At 42.2% G+C, this 14,045-nt stretch overlaps 1 protein-coding gene across 2 annotated transcripts in view; it reads right to left on the bottom strand.

The window, feature by feature from the left end:
- D2HGDH (D-2-hydroxyglutarate dehydrogenase) overlaps positions 1-14,045 on the bottom strand; it is a 47,265-nt gene that overhangs the window by 22,838 nt on the left and 10,382 nt on the right. The window contains exons 1-3 of one of the 2 annotated variants that reach the window (XM_040427943.1): positions 10,745-11,112; positions 8,331-8,629; positions 7,582-7,639 (exon numbers count right to left, since the gene is read on the bottom strand). In XM_040427943.1, coding sequence (XP_040283877.1) covers positions 7,582-7,639; positions 8,331-8,622 — 350 coding nt within the window. In that variant the 5' untranslated portion in view covers positions 8,623-8,629; positions 10,745-11,112. Of the gene's footprint in view, positions 1-7,581; positions 7,640-8,330; positions 8,630-10,744; positions 11,113-14,045 lie in introns of those variants that run through there. The other variant, XM_040427944.1, reaches the window with a different exon arrangement.

The following is a 14,045-nucleotide window of genomic DNA, read 5'->3' as shown; positions in this document are numbered from 1 at the left end:
GCTACTTTCACACTAGCGTTTTTGCTGGATCTGACAGGGTTCAGCAAAAACGCTTCCGTTACTGATAATACAACCACCTGCATCCGTTATGAACGGATCCGGTTGTATTATCTTTAACATAGCCAAGACGAATCCGTCATGAACTCCATTGAAAGTCAATGGGGGACGGATCTGTTTTCTATTGTGTCAGAGAAAACGGATCCTTCCCCATTGACTTGCATTGTGGGTCATGATGGATCCGTTTTGCTCCGCATCCTAGGACGGAAAGCAAACCACAGCATGCTGCGGTTTGCTCTCCGGTATGAGAACAGAACAAAATGCATTTTGGAGCACTCCGTTCTGTTCAGTTACGTTTTGTCCCCATTGACATGGAATGGGGACAAAACAGAAGCGTTTTTTTTCGGTTTTGAGACCCTATGACGGATCTCAATACCGTAAAAAATTAACGCTAGTGTGAAAGTAGCCTAAATGAATCTGAATGTTAGTACAATGTTAAAATGAAAATTCAAATGGATTTCTTTTTCATTTGACTTTTGGCAGGGAAAATGCCTGCAAGAAATGAAATTGAAATCTCAATCTACCATTTTCAGCTTCTACATGGTGTTTTCATTTGATTTATGATTTTGACATGAAAAACCCACTATAGGAAGAGGAGAATTAATTGACAAAGTGGAAATTTATAATGAAAAAGGCTATTTACTTTTACATTTATTTTTGTCACTTATTACCCACACTGGACTTGGAAAAGAAAATTCAAATGGAGGAACTGAATTTTCTTTTTTATTTTGGCATGCATTTTGCAGACACTAGATGAAATTAAAATGTTAAAATGTTATTTTAATTATAATTTTAGGTTTTTAAATTTTATTTTAATTTTGGCAGGTTTTACCTCCCATAGAAGGGAAGGCATCGGGCTGCGTTCTCTGCCATCGGGTCCCCGTCACTGTCGCGCGGGGACCCGCTGAAGATGAGGAGGGCACGCGTTCCTTCCACAAAACCCTCTGCATGCCGCGGTCAGCTTTGACCGCAGCATACAAGGGGTTAATACGCCGGCATCTGTGTTTTCACCGATGCCGGCGTATGCATCAGGGGTCCAGCTGTCAGTGACTGTCTGGTCCGTGCCGCTGATCGGGCGGGCGCAGCTCCTGCACCCGCCCGATCAGCCCACCGTACACGTACGGCGTTGGTCCTTAAGTCACGTCCACCAGCGCCGTACATGTATGGCGCAGGTCCTTAAGGGGTTAAACAAGTAAACAATCAGAGGCAAACAAATTTGTACACAATAACCTTTGCAAACAAATGCTTTTCTGTCATCAGCTTTAAATTGCTAAATGCAATCGTGTTGATAATCGTCCACTCGTCTAAATGCACTATAAGCCTAGATGCAGCTTTCCTGACCAATAACCGTTGATCTCAGGGGGTTAGAGAAGCCAGACCCGCTTTAAATAGGACCTGTCACCTCTCCTGACATGTCTGTTTTATAACACTCCCTTACTTGCATTCTTGCATTCCCCATGTAATAACCATCCTGTAGCATCTTTTCATATAACGCTCTGTTGTGCTATTTCTACTAAAAGTTTTTGAAAAAGTCTAGGGCTACACGGTGACATTCATGTTGCACAGCATATTTTATAATGCAAGTCTATGGTGTCACACTGCAACATGCTGCAAATGCGACACGACAGTCGCACAAAAATCCATCTTGGATGAGTTTTTTGCAAGTGTCGTGTTGCAGTCGCAGCATGTCACAGCGTGACCCCATAGACTAGCATTCGTTGCATTAATGTTGCGCAACATTAACCCGACCAGCGCCGTGATAGTACGGCGCAGCGGGACGTGACTTGCTGCCCAGCGCCATACTATTACAGCGCAACGAACACCCGGCCCCCGAGCATAATCGCTCGGGAACCGGGGTGCGATGGTTGCTCTGCCGAGCAGACAGCCATGTTAGCTAAGGGCTGGGGGAGGTATTTACGCCCCCCTGCAGCCCCGATCGCTGCTATTGGCCGGATTCCCTACACATGCGCATCGCAGCTCTGGCTGCGAAACGGAGCAGCAGGGGGAGGAGGGGTGTCATCTGGAGGTGAACGTGGCTGAACAAGTCAGCACCTGTCTCCTCCTAGTTCAGGCAGGGGACACCAGTGTTTTGGGTCCCCTGCCAGCGCTGCTATTGGCTGGAACAACGGTCCAGCCAATGGCAGCGCTATAGCTGCACAGGAAGAGGCAGAACTTCCCTGCAAGCAGCCATTCTAGCTGGTGACTGAATGCAGAGACGTTCTGTGCCTTTCTGTGCCGGCTTGCTGGGACTTGTGGTGCACACCACTGCGCTTTTAACCCCTTTCCTGCTGAAAAGAGAAGAAAGAAGAACATCTGGAATAACTGCACAGATTTTTTTTTTCATTTGCGGCTGTTCTAGATCCCTAAACTACCCTCCATCCCTGTCCCTTCCTGCCCCCCCCCCCCCCGTCCTTTTTTTAAGGATGCCATTTGGTCGCCATTTTTTTCTGTTTTTATTTTTTTCTTACCATTTTTCAGCTCTGCACCACTTTTTCTGCGTGTGACCTGTGACCGCCAAGTGCTGTTCAGTGCGTACCTGCCTGATCAGCACCTGCGGATTATTATTATTAATTTTTTCACATCTGTGCTGATTTTTTTGCCCATTTTTTTAAAATCTTTTTTGTTATTAAAAAAGAAGAACTTTTAGTTAGGGCTTTATATAAATATATATTGAGCTCTATATTTATTTATATATATATATATATATATATATATATATAGATATAAGGCTACATGCACACGACCGTATGTGTTTTGCGGTCCGCACGATCTGTGTGCGTGCTGCAGAGCAGCGATCAGTAGTGTGCTCAGTTAGTGGTAGTTACGGTAGTTAGATATATATATAAATTTCAGTTAGTGTCAGTTTAGATTGCGTACGTGCATTTTGCAACCACTGAGCACCGATCAGTAGTGTCCGTTACTGATCGCGTCTGCTCAGTTTGCACTGCAAGTTTTTTTAGTTTTTTTTTGCAGAAAATAATTTTTTTTGTGCAGCAAAGAATTTTTTTGTGCAGAAGACTTCTTTGTGCACAAAATACTTTTTTTTTTTTTTACAACTTTTCTTCTAAATTAAATTTTTAATTTATTGCAAACCCCTTCATGTGTGAAAACACTACATACACACCCCTCACACTAAATAAAGGTTTCAACATTTCACACGTCACACCCCAATAAAATAAAAATGGCCTGTCCATCCCAAAGAGTGTACTCAGCTGAAGAGGCATACGCCATGCTTCCCTCCGATACTGAGAATGCCAGCGAGGGAGAAAATGATGCCACTTTCCTCTACTCCTCTACCCCCTCATCATCATCATCATCCACTGAAGCTGCCCCAGGGTAGCAGTGGAGGCAGCCCCCCAGAGTGACCCCATATGGACCCCACCCCATGATGATTATCAGACCCAAATTCCAGAGTTCGTGGGAAACTCTGGAATCCAAATTGACTGCATGGGCTACACAGAAATTATTTTTTCAAAATCTTTTACAGTGAAGATTTAGTAAATTTTATCGTGGCCCAAACAAATTTATATGCCCAGCAGTTTATTACCCAGAACCCCACATTGCCATTCGCAAGATCCCTTGGTTGGACCCCAGTTACAGCAGCAGAAATTAAAATCTTCTGGGGGCTTCTGCTGCATATGGGGCTTGTTAAAAAACAGAAATTAGACAGTATTGGAGTGTGGATGTCTTGTATCACAATCCAATATTTATTAATTCCATGGTCCAGAATAGATTCGAGTTGATTCTGAAATTTTTGCATTATAATGATAATGCGCAGTATCCGCCCCAAAATGACCCAACATTTGATCGCCTTTTTAAAATTAGGCCCATCCTTGACCACTTCAGCACCAAGTTTGCTGAAGTGTACACCTCAGAACAAAATATCTGTATAGATGAGTCCCTGGTACATTTCAAAGGGAGGGTAAGATTCCGTCAGTACCTGCCCAGCAAGCGAGCAAGGTATGGCATAAAAATGTATAAACTCTGTGAGAGTAACTCCAAGTACACCTATAGGTTTCGGGTTTATGAAGGGAGAGACACCCGGATTGAACCTCCTGAATATCCCCCCATCCTAGGAGTTAGTGGGAAGATTGTGTGGGACTTACTGCACCCACTGCTGGATAAGGGTTACCACCTCTATGTAGATAACTATTATACCCCTATTCATGTCCCTAACTGCCAGAGGTATTGTGGCTTGCGGCACAGTACGCAAAAATCAGAGGCCTCCCTAGATCCCTGGTAGGGCAACCACTGAGAAAGGGTGAAAGCAGGGCTCTCCTCCATGAGAACATGCTGGTGGTTAAGTACAAGGACAAGAGGGACGTCCTTGTACTGACCACCATTCACGGTAACACCAGCTCCCCTGCCGCTGTACGTGGTACCACTACCACTGTCCCCAAACCAGACTGCATTCTGGACTACAACAGGCACATGGGCGGGGTTGATCTTTTAGATCAAGTTCTGAAGCCCTACAGTGCCACACGAAAAACAAAAGTGTGGTACAAAAAGCTTGCCGTACACATTGTACAGACGGCAATGTACAATACGTACGTGCATTATAAGTCTAGCGGACAAACAGGAACATTTCTTCACTTTCAAGAAGTAGTGATCAATTTTTCCAAACAAAGCAGAAGAGGGCCCCAGTACTTCTGTAAGTCATAATGGCTGTGTTTTACTAGGACAATATTTCCCAACTGAAGTCCCCCAGATGCAGAGTGTGTTAAAAAAGGAGTATTAGGAAGGACACCATTTACCACTGCGAAATATACCACACATCTATGGAGTATTTATTTAATTTCATCCTTTATGCTCCCCGTAATATTTCCACTTTATATCTCTGATTTAGTCCACCTCGCTTGCATATCCACTTTCCAACAACCACTATATTTTTTTTTTCTGCGAGACAAACGTTAGGTCAAAAGTGCCCTTTCCACCCCTTAAAATGTTTTTACGGGGGTGCTCTTTACAAAATGGGGTCACTTCTTGTGGTTTTTAATTTCTTGGGACCTCAGGAAATTTATTTAATGCGACAGGAGAGCTAAAATCCATGTCTGTTTATTCAGGCCTGCAAAAACCACATTTTGCACTTTGCCTCTAAAGCCATGCTGTGCGCCCATACAGCAGGCTACAAGCACATATGGGGTGTTTGCAAAAAGGGGAGAAGTTGGGGAACATATACTGGGGTGCATTTTCTCCTTTAACTCCTTGTGAAAGTGAAAAATTGGGGTCTGCTAGTAATTTTTCATTTTTACAAATATGTGCTTTGAAATGCTTTCACAAGTGTTTCTGTTTTCTGTGAGACACCTGTTTGCTGAAAAGTACCCTTTCTACCACTTAAAATGTTCGTACGGGGGTGCTCTTTCCAAAATGGGGTCACTTGTTGGGGTTTTTCATTTCTGGGGACCTCAGTAATTTATTTAATGCGACATGACTCCTAAAATACATGTCTGCCAATTCAAATCAGCAAAAGCTATATTTAGCTGTTGGACTCTAGAGCCCTGCCATCATTTTTTGAGCACATATGGGGTGTTGGCATATTCGGGAGGAAATGGGGAACAAAATGTGGGGTGCATTTTGTCCTGTTACCCCTTGTGAAAGTAAAAATGTGGGTGTAAATCAACTTTTTCTGGAAAAAAGTTTAATTTTTAATTTTCACAGCCAAGCGTTTCCTAATTCTGTGAAATTTCTGATGGGTCACAGTGCTCACTACACACCTTGAAATATTTCTTGAGGGGTGTAGTTTCCGTAATGGGGTCACTTTTTTAGGGTTTCCACTGTAGGGCCACCTTAGGGTGTCTTCATATGCGACATAGCTCCCAATTACCATTCAAGCTAAATCCTCTCTCCTAACGCCATATGGTGCTCCTTCCACTCTGAAGCCTGCTGTGCGCCCATACATCATTTTTTGAGCACATATGGGGTGTTGGCGTATTCTGGGGGAAATGGGGAACAAAATGTGGGGTGCATTTTGTCCTGTTACCCCTTGTGAAAGTGAAAAATGGGGTCACAGTGCTCACTACACACCTTGAAATACTATTTGAGGGGTGTAGTTTCCAGAATGGGGTCACTTTTTGGGTGTTTCCACTCTAGGGGTACCTCAGGGTGTGTTCAATTGCAAGATGGCGCCTGTCAATTATTCCGGTGAAATCTGCCTTCCAGAAGCCATTTGGTGCTGGTTTCCTTCTGACCCCTGTGGTAAGCTAGGTATTGCTGTAATCAGGAGAAAATGTACAATAAATTAGGGGGTGCATTTCTCCAGTTCCCCCTTGTGAAAGTTAAAAATTTGGGCCTAAAGTCCATTTTTATGGAAAAAATTAAAATTTTTCATTTTCACAGCCAAGTGTTTCCTAATTCTGTGAAACGCCTGATGGGTCACAGTGCTCACTACACACCTTGAAATATTCCTTGAGGAGTGTAGTTTTGGGAATGGGGTCACTTTTAGGGGGTTTCCACTGTAGGGCCACCTCAGGGTGTCTTCATATGCAACATAGCTCCCAATTACCATTCCAGCTAAATCCGCTCTCCAAAAGCCATATGGTGCTCCTTCCACTCTGAAGCTCGCTGTGCGCCCATACATCAGTTTCTGAGCACACATGGGGTGTTTATGTAAACTCCTGATTCAGGGTAATAGATTTTGAGTTTTGTTTGGCTGTTAACCCTTGATGTGCTGCAGAAAAAATAGATTTAAATTTAAAATCTGCTAAAAAAAGGTGAAATTTTGAAATTTAATTCCCATTTTCATTTAATTCTCGTGGGGCACCTAAAGGGTTAACAAAGTTTGTAAAATCAGTTTTGAATAGCTTGAATAGCCTTCTAACGTCACCAAAAAATAAAAAGGCATTCACAAAATAATGCAAACATGAAGTAGACATATGGGGAATATAAATTAATAACAATTTTTGGAGGTATTACTATCTATTATAAAAGTAGAGAAATGTAAATTTCGAAATTTTTGGTAAATTTGGTATTTTTTTATAAATAAAAATGAAATATTTTGACTCAATTTTACCAATGTCATGAAGTACAATATGTGACGAAAAAACAATCTCAGAATGGTTGGGATAAGTAAAAGCATTTTAAAGTGACACATGTCAGATTTGCAAAAAATGGCCTGGGCAGGAAGGTGAAAACTGGCCCGGGGTTGAAAGGGTTAAAGCAACAATTGTCGTCGTGTAGCCCTAGCCTAACAGTTCATCTGGGTGTTACCGGTTGAGGGTGTGTCCCAGCCCAGTCTGAAACTATCCAATCAGTGCTGCCAGTGTCAGTATCTGCAGGAAAACACCGACCACAGGTAACACCCAGTTGGACCTGTACTCAAAGCTTCTAGCAGAAATAATATAGGAATAGTGCATTATATACTTTTAAGAAAAGATGCTCCAGAACTGTTATTTCATATAGAATACAATTGCTTACTAAAGCAGACATGTCAGGAGAGGGGACACATTCAAGCAGGTACGTATTATTACACAGAGCTATGTACATATTGCCCACTGTAATGTGTAGTTCTAGAACGGAAACACTTACTTCAGGATCTGGGACACCTCTTCTGTAGTCCGAGGTTTTAAAAGTACTTTGCTACGTCCTGAAAAATGTACATAGTATAATATAAGAAAACTAAAGCCATATTTACAGGTGTATATTTATTCTCCACATATAAGATTATCTCTACATTTACCAGTAGTAAGGAACTTTTTGCGGACCATATGCAGAAGCATTCATTTCAATGGGTCCGCAAAAAACGGAAGTTACTCCTTGTGCGTACCGTTTCCATATGTCCGTATTTCCGTTCCGCAAAAATATAAAACATGTCCTATTATTGTCCGCTTTACGGAGCCAGCTGTTCCGTTCCACAAAATACAGAATGCACAAGGACATCATCCATATTTTTTTGCGGATCCGTTTTTTGGGGACATCAGAATACATACAGTTGTGTGCATTAGCCCTAATTCTGTGATGATATTATCACTGTGCTAGTGTACAAGAGTGGAGAATACAAGGTATACTATACAGCTTGTGTGCCGCAACCTCAGTTATCTTCTTATGTGCTCCAAATATAGCAGTGAATGCTATACTCTTCTTCCATGTCACATTTCCTGGGTGGGTCAAGGGCCCCAGAGGTAGAACTTCACAAGTAAAATTGGCGCCTACCATGTGGCGTGAGATACAAATACTAGAGACAACTTGCGGACATTGTGCCTTTAGCTTCTTACCCTATGGTATTGCCATATCTCACCCTTTTAAAGCATACGGTACATATAAAAGTAATTCCTTACCTCTCACTGTTCGTAACCAGTCAATGTTATAAGCTTTCAAGTCGCCTTCATGAGTGACAACTCTACCAGGGATTATTTTCTTAAAGTGCCGGATATCTTCATCTGAGATCTCTGAAAAAGGCAGACGGGATACTCCATACCTTTCTGCAGTGAGTGGCGGGTCCTTTGCTTGACTCATAAATCTACAGGTTATTGATAAGGGGCTCTGACCCCATCGAGGCTCAACCATCTGAAGGATCTTCACCGCGTCCCGTAATTTTCTCAAACCCACCTTGAGTCCAAAATAGCTCATGTTGAGCCTAAAAGAAATGCACATTAGTTATTACGCCATGTAATTAACATATTCATGGTCACCAAGGAGTTAAGGTTTAAACTTCCCCTACTGGACAGAGGAACAACAGAGTATTCAATAAAGATTAAAGGAGTTATCCCATGACTAATATAAAAAATGAAAATCAGACGTCATATAGTACATGACAACCTCTTTCTAACTAAGCTAGAACCAACCCTGTACCTCACATGGATCCAGAGATCTCCACATTAATTGATCTGCTAGATTTACACTCACCTAAAGAATTATTAGGAACACCATACTAATACGGTGTTGGACCCCCTTTTGCCTTCAGAACTGCCTTAATTCTACGTGACATTGATTCAACAAGGTGCTGATAGCATTCTTTAGAAATGTTGGCCCATATTGATAGGATAGCATCTTGCAGTTGATGGAGATTTGAGGGATGCACATCCAGGGCACGAAGCTCCCGTTCCACCACATCCCAAAGATGCTCTATTGGGTTGAGATCTGGTGACTGTGGGGGCCATTTTAGTACAGTGAACTCATTGTCATGTTCAAGAAACCAATTTGAAATGATTCGAGCTTTGTGATATGGTGCATTATCCTGCTGGAAGTAGCCATCAGAGGATGGGTACATGTTCTCATTCTGTTTACGCCAAATTCGGACTCTACCATTTGAATGTCTCAACAGAAATCGAGACTCATCAGACCAGGCAACATTTTTCCAGTCTTCAACAGTCCAATTTTGGTGAGCTCGTGCAAATTGGAGCCTCTTTTTCCTATTTGTAGTGGAGATGAGTGGTACCCAGTGGGGTCTTCTGCTGTTGTAGCCCATCCGCCTCAAGGTTGTGCGTGTTGTGGCCTCACAAATGCTTTGCTGCATACCTCGGTTGTAACGAGTGGTTATTTCAGTCAACGTTGCTCTTCTATCAGCTTGAATCAGTCGGCCCATTCTCCTCTGACCTCTAGCATCCACAAGGCATTTATGCCCACAGGACTGCCGCATACTGGATGTTTTTCCCTTTTCACACCATTCTTTGTAAACCCTAAAAATGGTTGTGCGTAAAAATCCCAGTAACTGAGCAGATTGTGAAAAACTCAGACCGGCCCGTCCGGCACCAACAACCATGCCACACTCAAAATTGCTTAAATCACCTTTCTTTCCCATCCTGACATTCAGTTTGGAGTTCAGGAGATTGTCTTGACCAGGAGACAGTAAGGCTAGGTCTACACGACGACATTAGTCGTGCGACAGGTAGGGCACAACTACACTGCAACATTTGTAGCGCAACATTTAGTTACACTAATGTCGCGCGACAATTTTTATAATGGCAGTCTACGGTGTCGCACTGCAACATGCAACATGCTGCGACTGCGACGAAACAGTCGCAGAAAAGTCCATCTCGAATGGATTTTCTGCGACTGTTGCGTCGCAGTATGTTGCAGTGCGACACCATAGACTGCCATTATAAAAATTGTCGCACGACATTAGTGCGGCAAATGTCGTCGTGTAGACGTAGCCTTAAAGGTTGAACCTGAGCATGTGTGACCTTCTCAGTGAGCCGGACAAAGAAGTAAGAAAAAAACAAATAGCAGGTGGCCCTCTACAGATACATTGTATTAAATAACTCAGTGGCTATGCAAATTTTTTTATTACATGCAATTACAAAAGTATTCAGATCCGGCTGCTGGTTTTAAAACTGTAGAATATTATTTGTGTTACAATTAATTGGCAGTCAGATTCCCTATAAAACCCCCTAAGGCGCGGGTCACACGTGACTGATTAGCTGTGGATTTGATGCATCGAATTTTTGTGCAGAAAAACTAAACTGTATTGTGGATATGAAACATGCAGCATGTCAATTTATACAGTGGATTTCTTTTGCAGATTTCACCCTTTTCAATGGAAAGAGTAAAATCCTGCTGTCTTTTCTGCAGCAAAAACAGCATGTAATACAGCGGGATTTGTTGAGGTTTTTGTGCGTTTTTTGCTGCGGAAATGCAGTAAAAACTGCAGTGGATTTTTCTGCTGGATTTTCAGTCACTTGTGAAACCAGCCTAACAGACAACAAGTGACTCTGACATTTTTTTTCTATTGCAACAAGCCCCCACTTCTGACCTTATTTCCTTGGGGTCGCTTCCCTCTGTGACGTCCTAGTCACATGTCCCTTGAATGTTGCGTCACAAGCACAGTTCACGCTATGCCTCTGGGAAGCCGACTGCACAAGTGCGCGGCCTTTGTGCTCTTGCAATATTTCGGGGGATTTAAGCTGTGGAGCGCTCGTCGGTCGCACTTGTGACAAGGCAGCAGAGTCTATTGTACTCGCTGGAAGTGTTGTCCTTGCTGCTTGTGCAATCAGGTGTTTACGGTATTTGGGGCAAAGTCCTAAGGTTGTTTCCTTTGTTACTTTTAGATGTCTAATGCTGGGGATCAGAAGAGGACAAGGAAAAGCTGATCTTTTCATCTGTAGCTTTTAATTAAATATCCCAGCCTCACAGCGGTAAATGTCAAAAGGTGGATTCCAGGTCTCTCACTCATGGTTCTTCTTCAGACTTTCTAAGGGTGAAGTTATGTGTGAAGATTCTGATAGTGGAGCAGATAACTGCTATATATTTAATAAAGATAAATCCAGGGAATTATTAAAGGCAGTCAACAACACTTCTGACAAATCTACTGATGGGCTTTATATTACTTATTACTAAGTCTATCCAGATCATCCTGAGGGACATTTACAAAGGCTTTATGCCAATATTGTGGCATAAAAAAGTCGCAAATTATGGGGCACTGCATAAGTGCACCATAATTTGCGATTTTTTAACCTTCTCACCACTGGACTTACTATAACCTACTCCAGAAACTGGAGTAAGTTCTAGCTGAAGTCTATGCTGCTCCTAGCTGACATAGTCTTCAGTTTCTGGCACAAGTAGTGCCAGAGATGAGACTAATTTATTAAGAGGCATCTGGATCTTAAAAGGGGTTGGCCACTTTCTCCTTATTGTTGACCAATGTGTTTGTGAGATGATAATATGGTACTTACTAATATAGCCTTTGTTGAAATTCTGAACCATTTTATAAGGTATATCCCTTGTGTGCAAAATCTTTTGTGCCGTCTATAAAATGGCTTCTAATGGAGGGTCATGTGACCAGGCAAATCACCTCCATGCAATACCTCCTCCAATCAAACACTACATCTGCCAACTGCACTTGTTCTGTTGGGAGTTTAGAGCAGGAGCAATGTATTGTGGACAGCACAGAAGATTTTGTAAGGGACATTACCTTATGAAATAATGAACATGGTGCAGAATTTCAACAAAGGCTATATTAATAAGTACCATATCTACACATTGGTCAACAATAACCAGAAAGTGGCCAACCCTTTTAAACTGTATCTAACTGTTCACCTAAAAACCCATGTACCTAAAAAAAATTTTGACGTTTTTACATTTTACCACCAAAAGAAGCTTCCTGAGGAGCTATTTACTACAGTGCATAAAGAATCCACACACTTTAGCCATGTATATGTTGTACAGATACTGATTTGTATTATATGCACTGCAATGAGAGCTGTTCCGATGGGAGTACATCTCCCTACTCCAGCCTGTACCCTTCTGCTAAAAGCTCTGCCATAGAAAGTCGGTGCAGGATACCCTGCACTGCGATGTTCTATGCAGTGGTTCCAGAGTAGTAGTGGACAGTAGCAGAGATGTGCTGTGCAGAGCTCTTGCTGCGATGTACTCCTGTCAGAACAGCGCTCACTGCAGCACATATAATACTAATCAGTATCTGTACACCACGGCCATGTATATATTCTCTATGCACTCTAATGAATAGAGCTTCAGGAGGCCTCTTTTAGTGGTAAAATTAGAAGAAGAAAAAAATTTAATATAATAGAAAAAAATATTTTTAAGGTATTTCTAACACTTTCAAAACATTTTGCTTGAACGTTTAGGAACACTTTAATACCACAGTAGACGCGGCCTTTCAGGGAGAAGTGCTTAATATTCTTCCCATCCTTAATATAGCTTGTTAAATTCTCTTTGTGCTGCCTCAGGACGACTAGGAAGATAAAAACGTACTTAAGGCTCATGCACACGACCGTATGTATTTTGTAGTCCGCAAAAAACGGATCCGCAAAAAATATGGATGACATCCGTGGCAAATATGTCTTTTGCGGAACAGCTGGCCCCTGATACAACAGTCCTATCATTGTCCGTAATGCGGACAATAATAGGACATGTTCTATCTCTTTGTGGAACGGACATATGAAAACGGAATGCACACGGAGTAACTTCAGTTTTTTTTGCAGACCTATTGAACTGAATGGTTCTGCATACAATCCACAAAAAAAAAAGGAACGGACACGGAAAGAAAATACGTTTGTGAGCATGAGCCCTAACCGAAATGTTTGTTTCCTGTAGTCTGAAGGTAGCACATATATCCCTCCCAATAAAAGAATTTCTGCATTATAAAAAAAACAAACACATTTGCTTGTTATCGGTTAGTGGGTTTTAATCTGACTGCCAATGAAGCTTTACTGATTAATCTGTTATTCTACTTACCGAAATGCTTGTTTCTTGTAGTCCAAAGGCAGCACATACAGTCAGGTCCATAAATATTGGGACATCGACACAATTCTAACATTTTCGGCTCTATACACCACCACAATGGATTTGAAATGAAACAAACAAGATGTGCTTTAACTGCAGACTGTCAGCTTTAATTTGAGGGTATTTACATCCAAATCAGGTGAACGGTGCAGGAATTACAACAGTTTGCATATGTGCCTCCCACTTGTTAAAGGGACCAAAAGTAATGGGACAGAATCCTTTCTAGTCAATTACAGCCTGGTCTGGAACGCATAGACATCACCAGATGCTGGGTTTCATCCCTGGTCATGCTCTGCCAGGCCTCTACTGCAACTGTCTTCAGTTCCTGCCTGTTCTTGGGGCATTTCCCCTTCAGTTTTGTCTTCAGCAAGTGAAATGCATGCTCAATCGGATTTAGGTCAGGTGATTGACTTGGCCATTGCATAACATTCCACTTCTTTCCCTTAAAAAACTCTTTGGTTGCTTTTGCAGTATGCTTTGGGTCATTGTCCATCTGCACTGTGAAGCTCCGTCCAATGAGTTCTGAAGCATTTGGCTGAATATGAGCAGATAATATTGCCCGAAACACTTCAGAATTCATCCTGCTGCTTTTGTCAGCAGTCACATCATCAATAAATACAAGAGAACCAGTTCCACTGGCAGCCATACATGCCCATGCCATGACACTACCACCACCATGCTTCACTAATGAAGGAGTATGCTTAAGATCATGAGCAGTTCCTTTCCTTCTCCATACTCTTCTCTTCCCATCATTTTGGTACAAGTTGATCTTGGTCTCATCTGTCCATAGGATGCTGTTCCAGAACTGTGAA

Source organism: Bufo bufo, chromosome 4 (genome assembly GCF_905171765.1).
Source record: "Bufo bufo chromosome 4, aBufBuf1.1, whole genome shotgun sequence".
NCBI lineage: Eukaryota > Metazoa > Chordata > Amphibia > Anura > Bufonidae > Bufo > Bufo bufo.
Note: the sequence above shows the minus strand (reverse complement) of the source record. Positions and strands in the feature narration are given on the sequence as shown.